Genomic DNA, 24,131 nt, shown 5'->3' with positions numbered 1-24,131 from the left:
CTTAAATAGCAGGAACTGAGTTTTCCTTGGCCATTGTCTCACAAAGGCTCTTGAAGACTTGAGTATCATAGATACTAATTAAATCACTTTGGGCACCCCATCACAAATCCTTTTGCTTCTAGCTGAGATTACATTGTGGAAGGTATGAGTAGAGTTTCCTCCAAGCTTGGGTGCTCTCTATTGCCTTGGTAACATCAGAAGAAGCCCGCGTGGTAACTGCTGGGTTTATGCTTAAGCACAATCCTCTGATGTGTACACAACCACTCACAGCTACGTATGTCTTCTAGTGCAAATCTCAACAAAGAGGTGGTAGGTAAGGTCTGTTCCTTAAGTTAAATGCTACCCAAGAGCTCCTTCACATTGTTTTCAAAGGACACAGACATCCCTATTTCCAACTCTTTACTACTGTAGTAAGAGGATCCTAGGCTGGGTTTGTTCATACATTTATTGAGCTGAATCACCAATGTGGTGTTTTATTTTACATTAGGGAGATGTGTGTGTGTGTGTGTGTGTGTGTGTGTGTGTGTGTGTGCGCGCGCGCGCGCACATGTCTATGTGTTCTAGACTGCTAGAATGGCAGGATGGCAGGAGATGCATTTTGATGTTCCCCATCTTCTCTTTTTCTTAGGTCAGGAGCACCATCCGCAGACATAAAGATGTCACTCTCCTGACCCAAGAGCAGTTCCAACTTTTAAGCTCTCTTGAGCAGAATATTTACATCAATAATAAAATTCCCTGGAAATCTTACCTTGAGCTGAAGACCTATCAGTTAAAAGCAGAAGACCTGCTAAATGAAGGCCTCACAGAGGAAGCGCTTGTGATGTATCACAAATTTTCAACGTGAGAACCTGCATTTTCCACCTCCTTTCCCATGACTGATCCCTCACTCATCCTGTCATCCTCTTCATGCTTCCTACTCTTGTTGACCTTATGGAACTTGTCAAAGTCATCTTTTAATCAGATTTCTGGCAGATCTCACACATGCTTTTCCTTACTGTTCAAAGACATGAGGACCAAAGTTGGTGGTATCACATATAAGGGATTTCATGAGTAGGAGAGTTCTTAAGCTTGTGCCCACATGGCCCAGCCTTTAGACAAAAGAGTTGACAGGTGAATAGAATGTGTCTGTATTGGTGAGTGTTTTGACTGCTTTATCTCTACCCAGGCAGCCAGTCATAGGCTTATTGCTGTGTGTGGCAGAGCCAGATTCCTCTTCTCTACATCCTGTAGCCTATTGATTGGTATAGGAAAGAGGTTAGCCTTTCCTGTAGCTACACAGCCACCAGAGGACTGGGCTGTGGACCACCTAGTGTTGGAGTGGCTCAGCAGAATCCCTGAGCTGTTCACCATACTTGGGTTGGCAGAATAAGATTGCAGAGCTGTCCCCAGGGAATGACTCCTATAGTCTCAACGACAAGAACATTGTGTGTTTGAGGAAAGGTAAGGGTAAATGTCTCACCAGTCATAACTAGCCCTGAGATCACCAGAGTAGGTCAGCTCAGGCACTCTCTTGACCATTTCCAGTAGTCTATAGTGGAGGAATCTTTGTGGATTTCTGGGATCTCTCTAGCATTCTGCTTCTTCCTTTTCCCACAGGGTCTATTTATCATGGTATCTCTTTACTTGTTCTCACACTGTGTTCTTGGTCCAGCTGGGACCTCCTGCTCCCCTAACCTCTCTTTCCCTTGACCCTTGCCCTCCATTACCCCCCCACACTCCAGTTTGTTCATGTAGATCTCATCCATTTCTCTGTCATTGGGCGATCCCTGTGTCTTTCTTAGGGTCCTGTTTTCTAGGTAGCCTCCCTGGAGTTGTGAGTTGCAGTCTGGTTATCCTTTGCTTTATATCTAGTATCCACTTATGAGTGAATACATACCATGTTTGTCTTTCTGAGTCTGAGTTACCTCACTCAGGATGATGTTTTCTAGTTCTATCCATTTGCCTGCAAGCCTCATGATGTCATTGTTTTTCTCTGTTGAGTAATACTCCATTATGTATATGTACCACATTTTATTTATCCACACTTCAGTTGAAAGGCATCTAGGTTTTTTTCCAGGTTCTGGCTATTACAAATAATTCTGCTATGAACATAGTTGAGTATGTGTCCTTGTGGTATGATTGAGGATTCCTTGGGTATATGCCCAAGAGTGGTATGGCTGGGTCTTGAGGGAGGTTGATTCCCAATTTTCTAAGAAAGCGCCATATTGATTTCCAAAGTGGTTGTACCAGCATTCCCACCAGCAGTGTAGGAGTGTTCCCCTTGCTCTACATCCTCTCCAACATAAGCTGTCTTCAGTGTTTTTGATCATAGCCATTCTGACAGGTGTAAGGTGGTATCTCAGAGTCATTTTGATTTGCATTTCCCTGATGATTAAGAATTTTGAACAATTCCTTAAATGTCTTTCAGCCATTTGAGCTTCTTCTTTTGAGAATTCTCTGTTTAGCACTATAGCCCATTTTTTAATTGGACTCTTGGTTATTTTGATGCCTAATTTCTTGAGTTCTTTATTTGTTCTTGATATCAGCCCTCTGTCAGATGTGAGGTTGGTGAAGATCTTTTCCCATTCTGTAGGCTGTTATTTTGTCTTGTTGACCATGTCCTTTGCCCTACAAAAGCTTCTCAGTTTCAAGAGGTCCCATTGATTGTTTCTCAGTGTCTGTGCTACTGGTGTTGTATTTAGGATGTGACCTCCAGTGCCAATATGTTCAAGACTACTTCCTACTTTCTTCTTTTAGGTTCAGAGTAACTGGATATATGTTGAGGTCTTTGATCCACTTTGACTAAAGTTTTGTGCACGGTTGACAGATATGGATCTATTTGCAGTCTTTTACATGTTGACATTCAGTTATGCCAACACCATTTGTTGAAGATGCTTTCTTTTTTTCCCCATTGTACAGTTTTTGCTTCTTTGTTGAAAATCAAATGTTCATAAGTGTGTGGATTAATGTCAGGGTCTTCAGTTTAGTTCCATAGTCCACATGTCTGTTTTTATGCCAATATCAAGCTGTTTTTATTATTGTAGCTCTATAGTAGATCTTGAAGTCAGGGATTGTGATGCCTCCAGAGGTTGTTTTATACTTCTTGATAGCTGATGTTTGTTGAATGTACCAGTAGATAGAAGAGTGAGGATCTTTCTCTCTCCTGGCACTGGAGGATAAGGGGATGTGGGATTTCAGGGTGTGCTTTTACTCAGTCCAGGAACTTCTCAAACCCTGAATTTCATCAGGGCCTCATTTGATACTTGGAACTTTTTGTACATTTTAGTCTCTCTGCTCTATTCCTTTAGACTCTTTGTGGAGAAACTCACAAAAGACCCACAATATCAGAAGTGTCTTTCAGCTCGAATAAGATCCAAAATCAACAAGGTGAGTCTTCATTGTCTATGTGACTGATCTAAAATCTCCATAACAGCAGTGAACTACTTAGAGAAAAGCAACAGATCATGACCCTGGGTAGGAGGGGAGCTGATTCTGCCTCAGCATAGCAGTACAGAGGAGAGGGATGGCAGGAAATGGGGTTCAAGTCATGCATGAGATACTGCTGCCTCTCCCCACTTGTTTTCTTATTCTCTTTTCTGACATTAGAACTGTTCAAATTTTCCATTTCTGTTTTGTATTGCAGACTATAAATAACGTTGTTGATAAAGCTGAGAACCTAAAATTCACATTCCGAAGACGACATCCTAAGGAGGGTGAAGGCTACCTGGCAGATAAGGTCAGTGTGTGAGCATGGAGGAAGGAGGATTGTGTGTCATTTGGTCAGCCTGTGTTCTGGGATTGTGTTGTGTTGTTTCAGTGAGTCTATGATCTAATGGATAGGCCCCATACTCACTTGAACACACATGCACTTTATCCAGACAAGCCAACACACATACATACATACATACACACACACACACACACACACACACACACACACACACACACACACACACACACAAAGTGCAGTAGGGCACTGAGAATATTGAGACTTCATTGTTACTGAAGATGGCTTTACAGGAACTGACTAAGGTGGTGGTAGCTGTTCTCCATAGACCTGGTGCTCCATGGGCCCTATGCTGAGATGTCAGACCTAAACAGACTACCTACACTTTTTTCATCTCTTTGCTGGTAAGGCTTTTTCTTCTGGCATTTGAAGATGTAACTTAAATCTGTTTTTCTTTCTGTAGAAGAAAAGAAGAGCAGAAGATGCAAAAATCAAGGCATTTGGGGAGGATAAAAAAAATCATGGGAAAAACTTCCCAAACTTCCCCAAATTCCGTGCTCTTCTGCACAGATTTGTGCATCGTGGAAAGGTGGGGCCCAGCATGACATCAACAACAAAGGCTGAAGAACCTTCAAGAGGAAGCACACCTGGGAAACAAGTGGTGTGTGGCCCACAGGGAGTGTTTGAGGAGATAACACCCATCACTTCATCAGACACTCCCTGTGGGGAGACTAAAATGATGAGAAGCCCAGGTGAGTCACCACAGGTCCATGACTTGGAAATGACTTGTATATAAGTGTTTCCCTGCATCTGGGTCAGCCACACAAAACAGACTCCAGCTTTCCAGTAAAGTAAGGCAGTGCTGGTGCACAGGTGTCTGAGGTCTAGAGCACTGAGCGACAGAGAATGTTCCTTCCCCTTGTCCACGTCCTCGGCCGTTTGCTTCCACGGATCCACTTTGCTGTGGTAACAGAACCTCGTGTAATGAGTGTTGTCTCATTCCTTCCTGCCATCTGTCTTGTCAAAATAACTTTTAACTTAGTTTACCCAGACAAGTTTCCTCAAAACTTGTTTGAATTCAGATCCTCATCTTTTCTGAGCTCTGTAGAGATTTGAAGAAGCACATTAAGAAAATACTGAATCATCTTCCATCATAAGGAATGTGCTGTGCATTGTTACTTTATGAAAGTTGGACTCTTAGATAATCTTAGGACATAATGGAGAGATGTGAGGGCAACAGAATTTTGGGTGCATGAGATTATGTTTTCAGCATTTGGTAGACTCTCACAGGAAATCCTCAATTAGGGCCAGGGAGATGATGACTCTGTGGGTGAAGCGCTGGCAGTGACAGGGTCAGAACCTGAGATGGAATCTCCAGAAAGCACGTGACAATGGGGTGTGTTGGCCACCTATACATTCAAGGTTCTCTTCAGGTGAGGTGGGACAGGGAGACAGGAGAAGACCTGGTTTCTCACAGCACAGCTAGCTGGGCAGACACAGAAGCACAGAAGAGATTCTGTTGGACCAAAGGGGCCAGGGAAGTTCAGAACTCCAGGCAGTCAGGTCACATCTGCAGATGTGCTGAAGCACCTGTGCATCCTTGCTCACACATCAGCGTGCACATTCTGACAAACAAACACATATCATGGACTTGTGCAAACACACTCACAATTCATACATAAAGGTTTTTAAATGGGAAATTCACAAATATAGCAGAAAAATGTTCTCAAATATTCAGCTAATTTGTTTCATTTTTTATTTTTTAATTTTAATTTTTATAATTTGGCTTAAAACCTGAATAGGCCTGACTTGAGATCCTGCCACCTCAGCAAGCAAATGCTGAAATTCCAAGTGTGCATCACCAAGGCTGGCTTTTCAGATGTTTTTAAAGTATTGGTTGATTCTTGTCTTGCCTTGGAAGAGTCAAAATCTCTTCTTGAATGAGGAGGAGCTGCAAGCCAAATTGCAATGCTCTGTCTCAGTTAAGCACAGGCGAGTCAGCCTTTCCCAGCTGTGAGCCTGTGCAGTCAGCAATTCACACATTTCCAGATGCAAGTGAGTGTCTACCTTTGCAAGCCCTGAGCCTGTGCACTCAGCAATCCACACATTTCTAGATGCAAATAAGAGAGTCTACCTTTGCAAGCCCTGAGCCTGTGTACTCAGCAATCCACACATTTCTAGATGCAAATAAGAGAGTCTACCTTTGCAAGACCTGAGCCTGTGCACTCAGCAATCCACACATTTCCAGATGCAAATAAGAAGCCTTTCCCAGCTGTGAGCTTGTGTACTCAACAATCTACACATCTGTATAATATAATGAAGAAGCAGGGGTAAGCTGCTCAGTTCCTATTGGACTGTAAAAACAACCAGGAGAGGGATGACTGGTTCCAGCTAAGTGGAGCCATCTGTCCTTGGGACTTTGATGGGCTAAGTGTACCATCTTCACTCACATTTGGATTTGAGGCTGCAACTTCTCTAGGTGGTATGTGCCACGGGTGATCCTGTAGTTCCAGGGTCTCAAGGGTTTCCTCCATCCCTACAACATGCCCTATTAGTGACAGTCTGTGATGGTATGACCTTGAGAAAATCTCTGTGTATGCTTTCATGCAACTGCAACCTCTTGAAATCTGGTGGGATTTGTTGTGGCCTCACAGCTCTTGGGGGAAATGGTCTACATGACTGAGGATGTTCACAACAGGCTTTCTTCAAGTGGAAATTCTGTAAAATACTTGTAGTTTGTCTCAGCCTAAGTCTGAAAGGTACAGACCATGGAAGCCACTTTCATGAGACTCAGTCTCAAGACCCATGAGGACCCAGGGAATCGTTAAGTCCAGACCTGAGAGTCCAGTGGCCAGCAGACCTGGAGATCTGAACCACAGATAAAGAAGACATGTCTGTCCCAGGAGGGACTCAGCAGAAGTTTACATTTCTCTGTCTGTTTGTCCTGTTTAGTCTCCATGTTACCCACCAGAGTTGAGAGGACCCTTAGCCCACTGAGTCTGTGAATCTACACAGAAATTTCTATGCAACCAACTCATGGTCACACCCAGAAATATGTTGTTCCATCCACTGACAGTAAAGACCATGCTCACAACTACCACTCAGCTGTGGCCAGAGCTTGGAGAAGAAACTCCCTGCCTATTTTGTGGTTCCATCATGGGGAGGGGGGCTGCTAGAGAGAATACCAATGACTTTGTGTTTTTCCTCCAGGCTACCAGACTGAGTTCTGCTCAGGGACACCAGGCCCTGTAACCTCAGACTTCTTTCTCCTTTCCATTGCAGTTCTGAACTCCAAAGGCCTCCACCCTGTGGTCCTTCCAGAGGATTTATGGGAGCAGTTCCTGCTTTCTGCAAAGAACAATACCCAAAAAGGAATAGAAACATGTGGAGTCTTATGCGGGATACTGGTAAAGATATGAAGACTCCTTGATCTGAGACCGTTTCTTCCCCCTTGGCTTCCCATGACTCCCAGAAAACATATCCAGGGGCTGTGTCCATACATATCACTCCACAGAAGGAACCATGGATGACAAGTCCTGGCCACCTGGAATTTGATGATTTTGCAACTGGTTGCTTTTCAGAGTCCCTTGAAATTGAACAATTTGCTTCAGTGCTATAGTTACAAATTTTCACTCTAGTGGTGGCTATGCCTGTAACCTCAGTCATTGGCAAACTGAGACTGGAGGCTTCCTATAAGTTTAAACCTGGTTCACACACAGAGTGAGTCACTGAAGTAAAAGCAGGCAAGCTGCCATGTAGAATGTCTGGTGTGAGGCATGGAGACAGGCATATTGACTAATTCTAAAAGGAGGAGGATTCAATTCCTTTTGTAGTCTGGTCTGATCACCTACTCTGTGGTAAGCCTTGGAATATAAATAAAACACTTCAAGACCCTCAGTCAGATCTATTGGCTGCTACAGGGAAGACCCTAGTCCCAGGATGTGCTAGGAGGGACATGTCAGGTTCATCTTATCCTCTGTGCCTTCATACAGTACCCAGCAAAGCACTGGAGCAGTGTTTCAGGTGGAGAAACACTGAGGTGAGGGAGAAGCATGAGAGTCATTCACTGGGGTGGGGCTTTACTTACTTGTGTTATGAGAGAGTGGGATTGACAGTGCCAGGGAATTATAACAAGTTGTTTTCTCTTGTCAGGTAGAGGAAGAATATCAAGTTACACACATCATAATTCCTATGCAGAATGGAGAGCCTGACTTTTGTTACACTGAGAACGAGGAGGAACTCATTTTTGTTCAAGAGGAGCTGGGGCTTCTCACCTTAGGTTGGATTCATGTAAGCACACTCACCTCTCTGTGGCAGGGTCCTTTTCTAAGCACACTGCCTATTTCTTTCTCATCACAGAATCAATCCTTTCCAGATCATCTTTCTCTGAGCACAAGCAGTCACTAGTGTTCCATCCTTGAGTCAAAGGCACATTTCCTGGTGTATTTCCAGCTCTTCTAATTTTATCTCTTACACAAAGCAGTTCTTAAAAGTTCCAATACCTTGTGAATAGATGAATAAAGGTAGCTTCCCTAGGATGTATGAGAACATGGTGTAGAGACCACGTCCCTAAAAGCTGTATATAAAAACTGGACATATTTTAATGTCAAGATAATTCATTCTAATGATTGCATTTTGTCTTTATGGAGAAGAACTTGCTTTGTGCACACCAAAAGAGCACCTGCACACAAGATTTTCAAGTAGTTGGCCATGCTGTGTAGGCTTGTGTTGATCTTGAAGGAAATATAGTTCCTTCCCTAGAGAGTTCTTCCGAATGAATCTCTCATTTTCATGGCTTCATACTCACAGAACATGCTGTTCCTCTTAGAATGGGACAGGTATAAGCCGCAATCAGTTGGCTATTCCTAGGTTTTTCGAGATCACAAGTACTTTTGTACTCATAGCTTGGGAAGTGCTGATATGTGAGGCAGTCTCCTGTATCTTCATGCTTCAGTTGCATAAATTCTTAATGCTTTGCCTAACAATAATATACCATGGGAGATGGAAATTTGTCCTTTGGTGCCTGGAGATCATACAGAAAATGAGCACCAGTTTCGATGAGGCAGAGTCCATTCTATTCTTTAGGAGATAAATATAGGGCACTGTGGGTTTCATGGAAAGAGGAGTCTCACTCGAGGTGACTTATAATGACTTACAAAGAAGCCCAAGGAGAGTTCCATGGGGAAGGGTTCTTGCATCGGTGAGCAGTCCTGTCCATTGGGATTTGTGGTTGATATTAGAAAAGGATGTCAGATTTGTGTTGACATGACCCTTCAGAACCATGCACTCCATTGTCTGGTGTGGGAAGAAAGAACAGACCTGCTTTTGAGTAAAGGGAGAACTCCCTGGGTGTTTTGGGCAGAACAATGACACGATCAAAGCCAGGCTCAGAAGGTAAAGTGAAGGAGTTACAAGGCTGGTAACAGCGGGGAGGTCAGTTAACGTTTGGGGCCTGCTCACTTCCAATGATGATGAGAGGGTGATGGCCATGTGCACAGGAATGTGGGGTTTCAGAGATCCAGGGGCTGAGGAATAGGGGTTGTCAAGTCTGTGATAGGGCAGGCTTGGAGTTGGACCCATGGGGATGGAATAAGCATGAGTGGGGCATCTAGAGGAAGACAGACTTTGGAAGTGGGGTTCAGTCCTACCTTGGGGAATTTAAGGCACTTGTGAGATATCACATCTGTGGGACCTTGGCTGGCAGTTGGAAGGAGGTTTTGGGAAGCCAAGTGAAGGCAGGGGAGGAAACTGTGACTTCTGAATGGAGCCGGCCCAGAAAACCTGGTAAATAAGGAGTGTTGACAGCAAGAGAAATGATTGGCTGACAGCTGAGGAGGAGATCTAATGAGGAGAGCAGGAACCCAGTGGGGGATGACAGAGACACAAGGCTGCAGGAGAAATGGTTATGGGGTTCACAGAAGACACACAGCGGGGACAGTGGGGGAATGAGTTCAGCATGTGACCCAGGGACAGACTCCAGCAGAAGAGGATCCAGATCTCATGCTGGAGCTGGAGCTCTTTGAGGATGTTGGCTAATGACTTTTAGGCCTTGGTGGGCAGAGACTGCAAGGTTTAAAGAAGCCATGGAAAGCTCGGTGTACTGGCAGTTCTGGAAGCCTAGCCTTCAGGAAGGTGGGCTTGCTGGATGGTGACTTTGGCACCAACCTGTGCTACACAGCCAGACTGTGACATGAAAACAATGTCATTTGATGAATTTATGGCTATTGTGGAGTTTGTCAGGACTGTCATATTGAGGATCACATCTATCTAGGCCAAGATTCTAGGGGAAAGGGAGAGAGATGAGGCTGCTTTTTGCAGAGTTGGGTTAACAGAGTATGGACATGTACAAGAATTGGGAAATGGTTTCATCATGGCTTTGTCTAGTTGTTTTTTGTTTCCTTCATTTTAGTTTTTTCTTTGACTTTTAGTTTTACAAGTGTTTGATATTTTAAAATATAGCTTACTTGTAGTGTACATGTATGAACACCATAGTTTAATGACTCCTTGAGGAAACAGGAATTTGCAGAGAGCCTGGTCCAGCTTTCCAAATTTCTTCCTCTGAGATTGATCTTCCTCTTGCTCTAACTATCTCTATTTTGATCTCTATAGAGTTAATCTAAGTGTGCCCCCTCCATGCTATCAGTACTTCATATCTGCTTATGTCCTGAAATGCAATGGATAGATACGTGACTTTTACATCCGGCTTTCTTGGCCTAACATCTGCAAGGTTCCTCCCCACTCTGGCATGCAGTTGTTTGATGTGTGTTTACACCTGGTGAGCAAGTAAAAGAGGGAAGGAAAGGGAAGAGGGGTAAGATAATGTGACAGTAGTGTGTACAGTACCACACCCGAAGGACAGAAGGGCCTTGTCTTCACATAGGGAGAAATCACATAGGGAGGTCTCAGAGGCAGGATTGAAGGCAGGGAGCTTAAGACCCTGAGAGACTGCTGAACTGATGTTTGAAATAGTCATGGGAACTCTGGGTGAAGATAGAATCAGAGTCTGCTGTTAGCAGGAGGGAAGCAGAGGTAAGTTAGATCCTGAAGGACAAAACTTGGAATGGTTACTCTTTAGGCAGTCAGTATAACTAGGCATGGATGAATAAAGGGATCTTGTCCTCAGGGAGGAAACAGCTTAGAAGTAATTTGGAGAGCTTCAACTTATATGGAACTTTATGGATCAGGAAGACAAAAGAGATAATTCCTTCTTCCTTCTCCACCTAGCAGACTGGAGTGTTTTCCCGGCATGATTTCGGCATTCATGGTGGGAACCAGGTGTTGAAGCTCCTCAGGACTGCTTTCCTTTGTGGATCAGGCATGGGGCTCACTGGGAATTCTTGGCTTCTTTTGTCTTCTCAGACCCATCCAACCCAGACAGCCTTCTTGTCGAGTGTGGATTTACACACTCATTATTGTTACCAGAAGATGTTGCCGGAATCCATTGCAGTGGTGTGTGCACCCAAATATAAACAGTGAGTATGTAGGATTCAGGTCTGGAAGGTACAAGAGCAAAATGCTCCATGGCTCAGAACACTGTGAAAGTGAAGTAATATCCAGAGTGTCTTAAGTGATTGCTATGAAAGCCTCTCTTTAAGGTGCACATTCTAATTAATACGAGCTGCTCTTAAAAGATGTGCTGACACCACTGCTGGTTCCATCCTCAAGAAGTGACCTCAAGAGCCAGAGGTTAAAGAAATTCCACACTGGACACTGCATAGAGTGTCATCTCTTATCATTCCCAATGTCATGTTAATCTGAGTTCCTCAGCAGAGCTAATGTTGGGAAAGCAATGAATCATCTTGTTTTCTTTTGTAATAAGTTTTTGTACCCTGGATTTTGTCTCACAGGGGCTATTGGACCCTGGTTTCAGTACACCCCCAACTTGCTCCTCACAATGATTGTCCTAACAGACCTACCTTTTTGTTTGATTCTTCTTCTTTCTCATTTCTACTGTTGAGTTCCTTTGCATCATTAGGCCAAGAAAGGGATCCAGAGAGAGTGAGACAGAGAGGGCGATACACATACAGGGGTAAGAAGAAGGGGAGGAAGGAGCAGGAGGACAAGAAAAGGATGAGGAGGAGAAGAAAGAGAGGGGGAGGGAGGGTGATTGAGACTGTGACAAAGAAGACAAGGTCTAACAGGACAAAGACGGTGATGACTAGGATAGGAGGAGAAGTTCCACATGGTCTATGAGGGAGGAAGAATTGTGCAGAGGAGAGACAGGAGGAGAGGAGGTGAGAAGGAGAGAGAGGAGGAGGAGCGAGGTTATAGAAAGGAGAGAGGAAGAGGAGGAAAAGAAGGGGGACAAGAGGAGAGAAAGATGGAGAGGAGAGAGGAGAAGGAGACTGGGGGGATATTTGCTTGACTGATTTTACTTTTTCTCATTTCAGAGTCGGAATTTTTACACTAACATCTTATGGATTAAAAGAAATATCATTGTGCCCCCAAAGAGGATTCCATCCTCATAAGCAGGACTCAGCTCTCTTCTGTGTATGTATCTGTGTACAAGAAATCAAGGCCATATTCCCAGCCAGGACATAGAGCTGATATGGTTGAACATCCTTTTGATCCTCACGGAAGGTCAACCTCATCACTTTCCTTCATAGGAATCCATAATAACCATGTACCTAGGAAGCAGAGGGCTGTGGATATCAGTTTCTCATATTTGCAACCTGGTCATTTACTGTCTTTGAGGGTGCTGGCCATCTGGACCATTTTTCCTGATAACTGGGGATACTAATACTATGTACTTTGCAGGCCATTGATAGGATAAAGGAAGGGGACTGGGGTGGACTTAGGGATAGAGTGTGTCCTCAGCATACTTGATGCCCTGGATTCCATGCCCAGTAACATGGAGGAAAGAAATAACCAACAAAGTATGGAATCCATTAGCTTATTCAAGGTTTATTACTTATTAATTTCTTCTTCATCAATGTCAGTTACTAGGTTTCAGTAGATGATAAGAATGCCAAGGAAAAAGCCATGTAAGATAGATAAATTAAGCACATTTCATTCTGAAGTTTTGTGCTCACCTGCCTAGGGAGTATTTTTTTTTCTCCCAGTTTGTATCTGTGATAACAACACATAGTTTGATCAGGCCTCAGGGCCTCAGATCAGCCTCAGATCAATGAGATTCTGGCACTTTACTTCACATTAGCCTGGACTTTTTCATCCACTTTGATTCAGAAGAAATGCAGCAACATAGTGAAAAGACCAGAACCCAGTCCTATAAAATATATGAGTGAGGGATACAGCCACAGAGATTGAAGGAAGGCTAAGATCCTGAGATCAGAGTGCTAATTCCAAGTGGTAGAACTCTGTGTGTGCTTTCTATGTATCATAATAAATGTGTGTGTGTATTTATATATAGTTTGCATTATACTAACAGTAAAATAAGACCTAATGAAACTTCAGCTCTCTTTAAAAAATATATATAGATATATATTTCATTATTTTTATTTCTTTAACTTCCTTGTGTAGTCTTTTAAAAGTAGACCCTGTTTTGACTTTAATTCTCTCTCCATTTGGATTTGCACATGAGTTTAGTGCCTGTGTGGTTAGAAGAAGTTGGCAGATGCCCTCGATGTGGAGTCAAGTCATTGCTTACTGCCCACTTCCCTGCAAGAGAAGTGGGTGTTGTTAAACAGTGTACCATACTCCAGTCCCTGTTTTCTAGTCTCATGGATCAAGCCAGGTTTTCAGTTGACTGTGGGGAAGATCTTTCTAAAAAAGATCTGTTAAAAAACACATAGCTCTATCTTAGAAGATAAAATGATTAGGTGCTAGGATGTTGAAAGATGTTGTACAATTAAAAAAATGTCTAAAACACAAGTTCTCAAGTTCCCAGTTGGCAAGATCTCCTCCAAACCTAACCATGGTGAAGCACATCTATAGCACCAGCACTTGGGTAGCTGCTGCAGGAGATCACAAGTTTGAGGACAGCTGAGGCTACATAGCCAGGCTTTCAGATTGATAAATCCTTATGACTTTGTATGCCAAGTGTGAGTATCTCCTTGAGGACTATTAGGTCACCTTTACCATCTGATTGACATCATGACTCCAATACTGCACTGAACTTCCTGGTCCCTTTTAATAAAGGAATGTTTCACAAGTGACTCTGGAAAATAGATGCAAAGATACACGGGGAGACACTGACTCCAACCATGTGGAGAACTTGGTGGGAATGTTGGGTGCCAGATCTTTTGACATTGCTTCTATTGACTTCAGGATTTCAGTGCTAGGATGAGAACTATGTAACTTCAGTGAGCTTCTCAAATCAGAGGTTTATTGCTGGGGATGAAGTTCGGTTGGGAGAGTGCTCCTCTTTCAAGCACCAGACCCTGGACTCATTTCCCAGCACTATTGAAATCTGCCATGGTGGTGTTTGCCTATAATCTAGCACTTTGGAGCTAGTAGCAGGAGGGTAATTTCAGGATCTCTCTGGCATACCTAGGTTATGTGCTCTAGCCTGGGTCACATGAAGCTCTCTTTTGGTATAATATAAAAGGTATAAGCTGTTTCAAAACAGGAGTTATCCATGCCTTAACCACATTTTCTTTTCTCCAATTGCAGAACTGCAGTCATGTCACCATCCAAAACAGCCGGGTGACTGTCACAGATTTGCGATGAGTTAAATCCCATACGCCTACATCAGTGGGAGTGTGTGTGTGTGTGTGTGTGTGTGTGTGTGTGTGTGTGTGTGTGTATTTTGTGTATATGTGAGTGAATGTAGGATGTTGTATGTGTATATGTATATGTGTTCTACGTATGTTGTGTATGTTACATCTTTTTCATGTATGTTACATCTTTGTCACGTGTGTACAACAGTGTGTATGAATGGCACACTGTACTCATTCACAGAGCCCAGAGGAAGACACTGATGTGTGCTCTATTAATGAATTAGAATAGTCATTCATAATGACTAGAAATTGATTTTATTATATAGTTTACTTGTTATTAGTTTTAGATGATATTTTCTGGCCAGGATCCAGTATAGGTGTAAGGGCCCCATGCACACACTTGCTGCTTGCCTCACCTGCCTCATGGAGCCTAGAGGACAGGTTGTAATGCCAACACTCACTAACCAACTGAAGGATGAAGGTCTCTATTGATCCCAGACATCAGTCTACATGTCTCACTTTGCTTGAAGGCTTCTTTGACAGACAAACGACTTTTTGAAGATATATAGCACACAACTTGAAACTAACTGATAATGACATAATTTAAAGAGAAATTTCTGACTCAGATGAGTCATTGCTTTTTGAGTGGCTGTATGCCATGATGAGGCATAACAACAATGTACAATTTCACATAGAATTTGGAATTCCTGATGCAGACTACATGGTGTCTCCCTGGGTGAGATGTTGCACTATAGTCTGGCACATGGAAACTGGGAAAAAATGCCAGAGTTTAAAAGAGAATATTCTATTAATGGGGATTCTCTGCTGGGCTACAAGAAGAATCTTTGGGCATCACATGTTAGGCTTAAACTCTTTATTCATTGATCTTTTGACTTTTGGTGATGAGTGATTTTGAAGCTCCAGGGCATCTCGTAAGGAATAAGGACCTCTGGAACAAAGTGGACCACTTCACAAGCCTAGAAAGGCAAGAGAAGATGAGTGCAGCTCTGTGGAATGTGTCATAGTTGTCTAATGTAAAACAGCACCAGCTAGCCCTCCTCCCCTCCTCATAGATGATCCAGTCTGACAACCATGTTGCCCTGAAGACCGTCTTCCTGAGTGACCACTCTGGCTAGGAAACACAGCACAATACAACTCTGAAGGATGTTTGGACAAGAGAGAGAAGTCTACTCACCTAAAAAGCTTGTTTTGAAGTATGTAAAGTTCCCTAGCTGTGATGAACTCACCACTGAGGCTAATGCTTACAGCAAACTGCAAACAAAAATGTTGTCCTGCACAAGGGATGCCTGGACAAATTCACTGCCAGTGACAGACTGGCTAAAGCAGCTCACCATGAACTGTGCTCGGGCACACATTCTCTGCTCATGTTGGCCCTGTCTAGAAATTCCATAAATTTCACAGAAACTTGCATTTTCTTTATATAAATGTATTTTGAAACAGATTTTGTAGTTTCTTAAAATTGCTATTTAGTTCTATAATTAAAGTTGAGTTTTGTGTCAAGCGCTTGAGTCTTCCTTCTGATCAGGAGTCACATAATCATGTTAAGTGAGAGGTGTGATTGCCAGCTAATAGGATTAGTAGATACTGGTGGGCAACCTTGTCCTAGTTGATTATTTCTCCTTTATTTCCTTTTTCTTTCTTATTTACTGTGACTGTATCTCAGTGTGAAGCAATCTCTAGTCTGAAATTCACCTTATAGTCCAGGCTGACCTGGAACTTACAAAAACTCACCTACTTCTGCTTCCCAAGGGTTGGGATTAAACATTTCATTGCTGTGTTTTAAATTTTATCATTTGACATTGTCCTGTATGTCTATAATCGATCTTGATCATACTTAGTCCTCCCCTCCCTCAGCCACGCTCCTCCAACCCCATCTGAAACCCCTATTGTAAACGTGCCAGGTTTGGGGTCAAGGGTCTTGTTGTATGAAGCCTAGTTGCCTGCCCCATTTCCCATTTGAACAACCCGCTGAGTTTAATCAGGGTCTCTTGCATGTGCACGTTTATGAGGTTCTATTGAATCATGGCCAACTTCCCATTCTTTACACCCCCAAAGAAAAACGACTCCTCCTTCCCCCTAAAGAAGTATGAATCACTCCTCAGCTAGGGTTAGAGCACTAACCCCTACACCATGCATTCTGGAATACTGAAGCACTCCCCCTTGAGAAGCTTTAGTGGAGACAAACACAGCTGCTGGGTTTTCCTGAGTGCAAAGCCCTTGTCTTGTGTAGAAAAGAGGTTTTCACAGTACTCCTCTCCAGCTTCCACCTCTTAAATTGTTTCAGCGTCATTTTACACCATGCCTCTGAATGGTGATGGTGATGGTGATGGTGTGTGTGCATGTGTGCACGCGCGCACGTCATCTCATTTGGAACCAAACACTCAACACTTTTTCTCAACCATTTGACAAGTAAATGATTCAACGTATTAACCACTCCCCACGCCAAGAAGCTTCTCTGACCAATGGAAAAGCAGTACTAATCTTTCGACATATACATACGTATTTGGGAGGCATTTTGACAACATGTCCATTTAGAAAAATGACAGTAGCATGTTTCTCCATGGGCCTCTTTATGCCACAGTGTGGTCTTAGCACTAGAAATATGGCACCCACATGAATTACATTCTGGGAAGAGGCCAAATACCCAACCAGAATGTGCTTGGTTACTGTCATAGCAATAGTGCCATGATTGTATCTGTGGCCACATCATCTGCAGCAGGTCAGCAGTAAAGTATGTAGAATGCATAGTTAATCAGAACACTGATGCCTACTTTCTCCCAGCACTATGTATAACACCACCCTGCACCAAAAAAGCTAGGTAGCACAGAGGAAGTTTGCTCGTCAGTTTCAGCTGATTTCTCTATGTGCTAAGACCAAAAGGTGGTGTCTTCAACAGCAGGGTCTTACCATCTGCTATTGGTGTGCAACCAAGAGAATTAGTACTAGCCTGTATTGTTTTAGAAGCCTGGGGCCTCCCTGACTAAAGATGCAAGGAAGTATCTCACAGCGGGGACTTGAATTTTTCTGTGATAACCCACGAATGTGGAAGCAGCATGAGAACACCATACAGGTGTTCTCTAATGTGAGTCTTCCTGTTTGCTGTCTTTTTAAGGCTTGGGATCTTCTTCTTGGGCGTTGAAACCTTTCCAGAGTCCCAGATTACATCCAACTTAATGGTTCAGTTACCTAGACACCCACCCTGCTGCATTTGCTTGTTGATTCCTCCAGGACCAGACCTATGATGGTCTGTGAATCTGCAGCCAATACTGAACATTTCTTTATGAAGTCTAGAAATTAGTGAAACATGACAGGAGTGAATATCTTGTGTACAGAATAATTCCTGCTGGGATCCTCAAGTGCAGCCAGGGGTGACAAGCATTGCCCTAGCCATTCCTGCATGAGAATAGTGAGTCCTCACCCATTTCCACAAGTCAACACTCAACAAGTGGATCTTACATGGAAGCCATACTGATGACCATTCCATCACTACAGTGCATGGCTTTTTTTTAAAACCACTGGTTCCATGGATATCTGTGGCTAGATGAGTGCAGGAAATTGATCTGTAGGTGTCCTCTTTGTATATGCTTAGATTCCATCCCACCCCTGCTCCAGAAACCCTTTCTTTAAACTTCTCCATTTCTGTTCTTCCCTATTGTACACCCGCCCCCCTCCCCCCCCCCTGCTGCTTGCTGGTCTGGCCTAAGTGAAGACAGGGGTTATATCTTTTCCCATCAGAGCTGGCCCTGGAGACACAGACACCCCCCCCCAACACCCCACCTTACCCCCCCCCACAGCCAACATGCTGCAGGCCAGTGCATAGTTTTATAGTTTTAAGAGAGGTTGCTCTATTTGTACAGGACTGGCCTGAGTGTCCCAGACCATCCCTTGTACATTCTCCTAGATAAACAGACCAGGAGGAAAGAAAGCATTCTGATTTCCAGTGTTTCCTAGAGCATCACTCACTTTAATGAGTGTACACAGGGTTTGATAAGGCTCAGCGCTGAAGAGAATTGAGCTCAATCATGAGGTTCAGAGTTTGCATCTCAAGCACCCACACAGTAGGTCACAATATTCTGTACCCTAGTTCTAGGGTATCTAACTCCCTCTGGTGACCTCAGCTGTCACCAGAAATGCACATACCTAAATGAAGGACAAACACTCACACTCATAAAATAAAGCAAGGAAAATAGAAACCTGTAAGCACAGGACTCTTGAAACTTGTACTGGTGCTAATGGGTCTTGCTAGGTGTGCTCAGTCTTGAGGAAGGTCCATCATTCTGCATTTCCCAGCATGGGGGGACTGGCAGAGCAAGTCCAGGATGACAAACTGTAGAGTTGCAGTTCTAGTTGAAGCTTAAGACAATTGTGGACCACAAGGCAGCAAGAGAGTGGGGAACATGGAATTTTTTAACCAAGTGCATATGGACTTTTTCCTCAGCCATCAGCTCTCCCTGATTTTCACCAAACCACAGTGACACTTTTTTTGTATGCACTGCATGAGGCTTCCAGGTAGACTCTGGGGTGGCAAACAGAGGGTCTGATGAAGAAAATGGGAGACAGGAAGTCACTGCCATTCTTGCTATAGTTTATTGTCCTGAAGCACAGCCCTCTCAGGCCTAGCACTTATTAGGCTGAAGATGAATTGTGTTTATAAACACATGACCTTGGCTTAGGTAAATGAAGAATTTAAGCAGTATTTGAAGGCTCTAAGCTCATCATGGGATGAGGGAATTCAGCGATGAGGGAGGAACAAATGTCCTGGGTTTCCTGAAGTTTTAGGACTGAACAGTGGCTAATGTCTTCTCCTTTGTTTTCATTGACATCCAAGGCAATTTAGGTAATTCATTCAGAAGACAAAAAGAAAAAGCTTGCTGGGTTTGCTGGTTCACACCTGAGTTCCCTGTACTGGAGAAGAGAGGCAGTAATGTACCATGACTTTTAGCCTGTTTGGAATCCATAGTGGGAACTTATCTCAAATAACGTCATTCGAGAGGAGGGGGGCACCTCCTGAGATGCTGTTGCTTGTCCATCAAAAAGTGCAAAGAACCGCTCAGGTGCTGTCCTTAATACAGGTGACCATGGGGCTGTTTCTCCTCCATGCTGCTGCTGCTGCTGCTGCTACTTTCTTGTTAGCATGGAAAGTGACATTAGTAGTCTCTGAGAGGTGGGGGGTACTGATATTTATAAATAGACACTTAGTCAACCTTATTTTTGAGGTAGAATCTCTATATAAGGCAGTCTAGCCACAGATATTTGGTGATTCTCCTGCCTCAGCTTCCCTCAGCTTTGAATGACAGTGATATTGACGATCTGTTTAGGTCAGAGCTAGAGATTTAGGTTGCTGACATTCTGGAGTAGCAAGGAGCCACAAACATCACTGTGGCTACCAAAAGCCAAAAGACACTGGCTAAGTCGGGGAAGGTACAGGTGACTATGAACAACTCATTGCAGCTTGCAAGCCAGGGTCAGTGCTCCTATCTCTCTGGCCACTTCTCCTTTAATGGTTGACAGAGCCTTAGAGGGAACAGTGGTATGAAGTTCTCCACAGACTGACTGGACCCACCTGAGGAGACAGAGGTCCTCAGGTAGCTGGGAGAAGTACCATGCCTATCATTAATTCTTGAGTGCCTGGCCCCCATCTGCCCTGAGGTATCTTCATGCATCTGCCTCAATCTGTGATATCGATAGCTAAGCAGCAGTAGCAGGCTGTATCACTGGCCAGGGGTTGTGCTGTTGGCATTCCAGGGTCCCCAAGCCTTCTCATCTAGAGATTTCTGAGAGTAAGAACATGACTGAATAAGTGTTGGGGTCCCACACATTGTGATGGGAGCCCAAAACAAGGAAGAAGCCATAGATCCCACAATTTTCATGAAGTGACAACCGGGCCTATTTTTTTCTGGGGACAAGGGGCAGTTTCTCAGGCACAAGAGATCACAGTGGAGGATTAGCTCATACCCATTACAAAAAAGCCTGTTTAAATGTGTGTATATCTACATGTATGTTCATCCCCAGGGGCGATTTTTACATTTGTGTGTGACACGTGAATGTGTATCTTTATGAGTGTAAGGATGTACTTGAAGTTGTGAGCATTATTTATGTGTGCTTGGGCATGTGTGTTCATATTCATGTGTGCTTTTGTGTATGGATTTCTATGGGCTTGGGAGTGTGTGTGTGTGTGTGTGTGTGTGTGTGTGTGTGTGTGTGTGAACATATTTCTTTATAGGTGCCTCTTTTCAGGTCAGAGGACATGTTTGGAGTTGGTTCTCTTCATCCATCTTTACATGGGCTCAGGAGTTGATCTCATGTCCTTAGGCTGGGAAACCAAGTGCCTCTATACTTAACAAATGTCCTGGACTTGAACACCAATGTAGGGATAGGGAGGATTAGCCGATTAGAGGAAAGTGTAAAATATTCCATCCTCTGACCAGTCTTCTCATCAATCCTTGGTACTCTAATTCAGTGCTACATTTTTATTTTTAAACAATTCTTTTTTTTTTTTTTTTTTTTTTTTTTTTTTGGTTTTTTTCGAGACAGGGTTTCTCTGTGTAGCTTTGCGCCTTTCCTGGGACTCACTTGGTAGTCCAGGCTGGCCTCGAACTCACAGAGATCCACCTGGCTCTGCCTCCCGAGTGCTGGGATTAAAGGCGTGCGCCACCACCGCCCGGCTTAAACAATTCTTGTGTTCATTCCCAGGACCATCAGTCTGTGCCCCTGTACCCTCACCACACCCAATAGACTGACACTCCCATGGAGTCTTCCCAAGAGCCAGTTATCAATGGCTCTACTGCTGCCCTGGGAATCTCTAACCATAGGACAAAAGGTACTAGTGCCAGAGAGAGGAGAGCAGAGTGCAGGCTGCACTCGGGAGATGGGAAGGCCCTGAGCCCTGCCTCCTGCTCCCTTGTGAACCAGGAAGTAGGAGAATGATCTGGAGTCAATTCTCTCCTACTACCAAGTAGGGTCCAGGGAGGGAATTAGGACTCATCTTCCCAGACTCAGGTGTATAAGGCCCTTGTTTGATTGCAGACTTCCACATGCCAGCTCCACCCTTTCCTACCCTCACTCTGCCTTGTGGACCAATGTGCAACACCTCTTCACCATGGCCTTTCAAGGGTCTCTTCTTTATCCACTTTGTCCCTGAAGGTCCACCCTGGCCATCTTCCTGTAGCTTAAGGAGATGTGACAGGTGTAAAACCTCTTGACCATAACCTGAGCTTGCCACTCCTCCCTCTACCTTGTTCCATTGTTCAGAGTGGTGGTGTGTACATATAGTTCCATGCAGATGGCATCCTCGACTGCCAACATATTGCTAGGAGATCTGTTAGAAGAGTGGTATTTGTGCAAAGCACAGGAGTTCCCTGTTTTCTATATGCCATTGAGTCTTATGGAATTACAATTCTTACTGTGAATCATTATTGCCTGAGAGTTAGCAATCAGTGATTTAGTTTATTTTTCATTATTCAGCAATTGACCTGCTTCATAGTTTTGGAATTTAACTTTACACCCTGTATACACCTATCCCTGTTTATAATTCAATGGTTTCCAGGCACACCTTGATTTCTGCCTTAAGACACAGGCTTTAAGAAGTCTGTGTGTTAAATTTATAATTCATGAGACAGTGTTTAATAAAAGTAAGATGGTGACATGAATAGAAAATCACACAACAGCATCAAACACTGTTTTTCCAAGTATTCTCTGAACAAAATACATGCTATGGTGTCAGGTTTGGGGCATTAGGTAAAGTCACCACCTGGATGTGCAGTTCAGAGATGAGGCCAATTTGATCTAATGCATTCTCAACACCAGGATAAAGGGATACAGTTCCATCTCATACATCTTTCTGATTGCTTACTTTGGTGTAGTGTGATTCTAAAATTGATCTTTCCATCTGAGAATGTCTTCATAATTATTTTCTGTTATGAATTTCTTCTCACTTTTCAGGGCTAAGGTGATATCCAGGGAAAACACTCTGATATCTTTCACAAATACCTGCTTTTCTTCAGTACTCTGCTGTTTCGAGTCTCCATCTCTACCACACACTTAAGGTGCGCACCTGTGCAGTGCTCAGTTTGGATACATCTGCCTAAATCCTTGAGGTGACCCACCCTGCACCATCAGGTCCTCTGTAGACAGACATCAGGAGATGAAGTATTTTAAAGACTCCTCACATGTCTGCCTTCTGTTTGTTCTCTCCTTTCTCATTTCTTTTTGACATACTATTAGCGAGAGCACTTGAAATTCTTTTGAAGAAAAGTCTACTGCAACGGAAGGTGAAAGCATTTACACAACTGTATCAAGTATGTAATAAGCATCATTATTTTGGAGTCATTTTTATATAGAAGATGAAAGCAAGTAGGAAGAGATATCAGTGATTTTCACTGTCAGTCATTCCCTTTGCTACAGAGGGTATCCTCCTTGTTAAAGAAATTAAAGTTAGACCAGGTGTGGTCGCATGCACCTTTAGTCCCAGCACTTGGGAGACAGAGACAGGTGGATCTCTGTGAGTTCTGACCAAACTGGTCTACAAAAGGAGTTCCAGGATAACCAAGACTGTTACACAAAGAAACCCTGTCCCCAAAACAAAACAAAACCCAACAAAACAAAGAAATTGAAGCTAAAATCTATATAGTATTAAAATTGAATTAGAAAGCTCACTTGAACTCAGCAATTCAAATATGTACTTTTAGGAGTTCTTTCTACTGAAATAGCTCAGAATTGACATCATTCCAGTAGTCATCAACACCCCAACTCAGCAGCATTCTTTCTTAGTGTCTCCTAAAGTAGAGAACAACATGGAGAAGGGGCCAATTTTAGGTTTACTTCTTCCAGCCATTCTATGTCAAAGGATCCCAGGTCTGTATGTTCACTTCTGCTGTCCATTGGAAACTCTTAAGAAGAGAATTTTTGTCATTGACAACTTTTATGCTTTCCACACCCGTATTTCCGTGTTTCCTCTGCCAAGAACTGCTACAGGTATTGAATTTTTACTTTATCAGACACTATGTTACTCAGATACCAAAGGGAACTTCTCTGATTCAGTTTCCTAGTCCACAGCATAGAGTGGAGAGTATTTCATTATAGAAATCTCACAGCACTGTCACGTGTGAGGTAGAAGACTGGGACATTTCTCCCTAGACCACACTTGAGTATGGAATCACAGAGTTTATCAGGGAACAACCAAACAACCAAACAGAACCCTTGCAGGGATTTGAGAAACACTGGAAGTTAAACAGAGGATTTGAGGCCTGGAGAAAGCAAATTCACACATTGCTGGTGAAATACACATGCACTGTAGTCCCACTTTTCAGGACAAACTTCTTGAGCCCAGAAGTTCAAGGCCATCCTAGGAAACAGAGAGCTGCTTGCTCATATATCAAGAAAAGGAGAGGACAAGATTGGATGAGTAAGTCAGTGGCAGTTTGGAGAGAGGAGAGAAGGAGAGGAAATAGGATGATGACAAGAAAGGAAAGAAGAAAAGAAAGAAATGTCTCCTCTCTACTGATGTAGGTGTAGACCACAGATTTCCTCAAACCTGAAACATGCTTTTTCATATTTATTCTCATTTAACTCCCCTGGCTATGTAAGAGGAACTTCATATCTTCAATAAACTTTTAAGTTGTTCAACAATTGCACCTATTCATATACTGTCTGTCCCCACTCTCTTTCAAAGTGAAAGAGAGAGAGAGGGGGAGGGAAAGAAAATTTAATATGGGGTTTTAAAGAGTTTTCTAGATACACTCCTATGAGATATTTTTTCTCTGTTATAGGAATTCAAGACTGATTTC

The 24,131-nt window shown here is 43.3% G+C and overlaps 1 protein-coding gene across 3 annotated transcripts in view; it reads left to right on the top strand.

Moving 5' to 3' along the window:
- The window catches only part of LOC143266973 (STAM-binding protein-like), a 203,351-nt gene extending 187,505 nt beyond the window's left edge, over positions 1–15,846 (top strand). For 2 of the 3 annotated variants that reach the window (XM_076543070.1, XM_076543074.1), the window contains 9 exons: positions 629–840; positions 3,288–3,366; positions 3,623–3,715; positions 4,170–4,458; positions 6,989–7,113; positions 7,859–7,996; positions 11,066–11,178; positions 12,097–12,196; positions 14,279–15,846. In XM_076543070.1, coding sequence (XP_076399185.1) covers positions 629–840; positions 3,288–3,366; positions 3,623–3,715; positions 4,170–4,458; positions 6,989–7,113; positions 7,859–7,996; positions 11,066–11,178; positions 12,097–12,196; positions 14,279–14,335 — 1,206 coding nt within the window. In that variant the 3' untranslated portion in view covers positions 14,336–15,846. The remainder of the gene's footprint in view (positions 1–628; positions 841–3,287; positions 3,367–3,622; positions 3,716–4,169; positions 4,459–6,988; positions 7,114–7,858; positions 7,997–11,065; positions 11,179–12,096; positions 12,197–14,278) is intronic. The other variant, XR_013041825.1, reaches the window with a different exon arrangement.
- Positions 15,847–24,131: the final 8,285 nt, after the last annotated feature.

Source organism: Peromyscus maniculatus, chromosome 1 (assembly GCF_049852395.1).
Source record: "Peromyscus maniculatus bairdii isolate BWxNUB_F1_BW_parent chromosome 1, HU_Pman_BW_mat_3.1, whole genome shotgun sequence".
NCBI classification, from domain to species: domain Eukaryota; kingdom Metazoa; phylum Chordata; class Mammalia; order Rodentia; family Cricetidae; genus Peromyscus; species Peromyscus maniculatus.
This window is presented reverse-complemented; position numbering and strand designations above follow the sequence as displayed.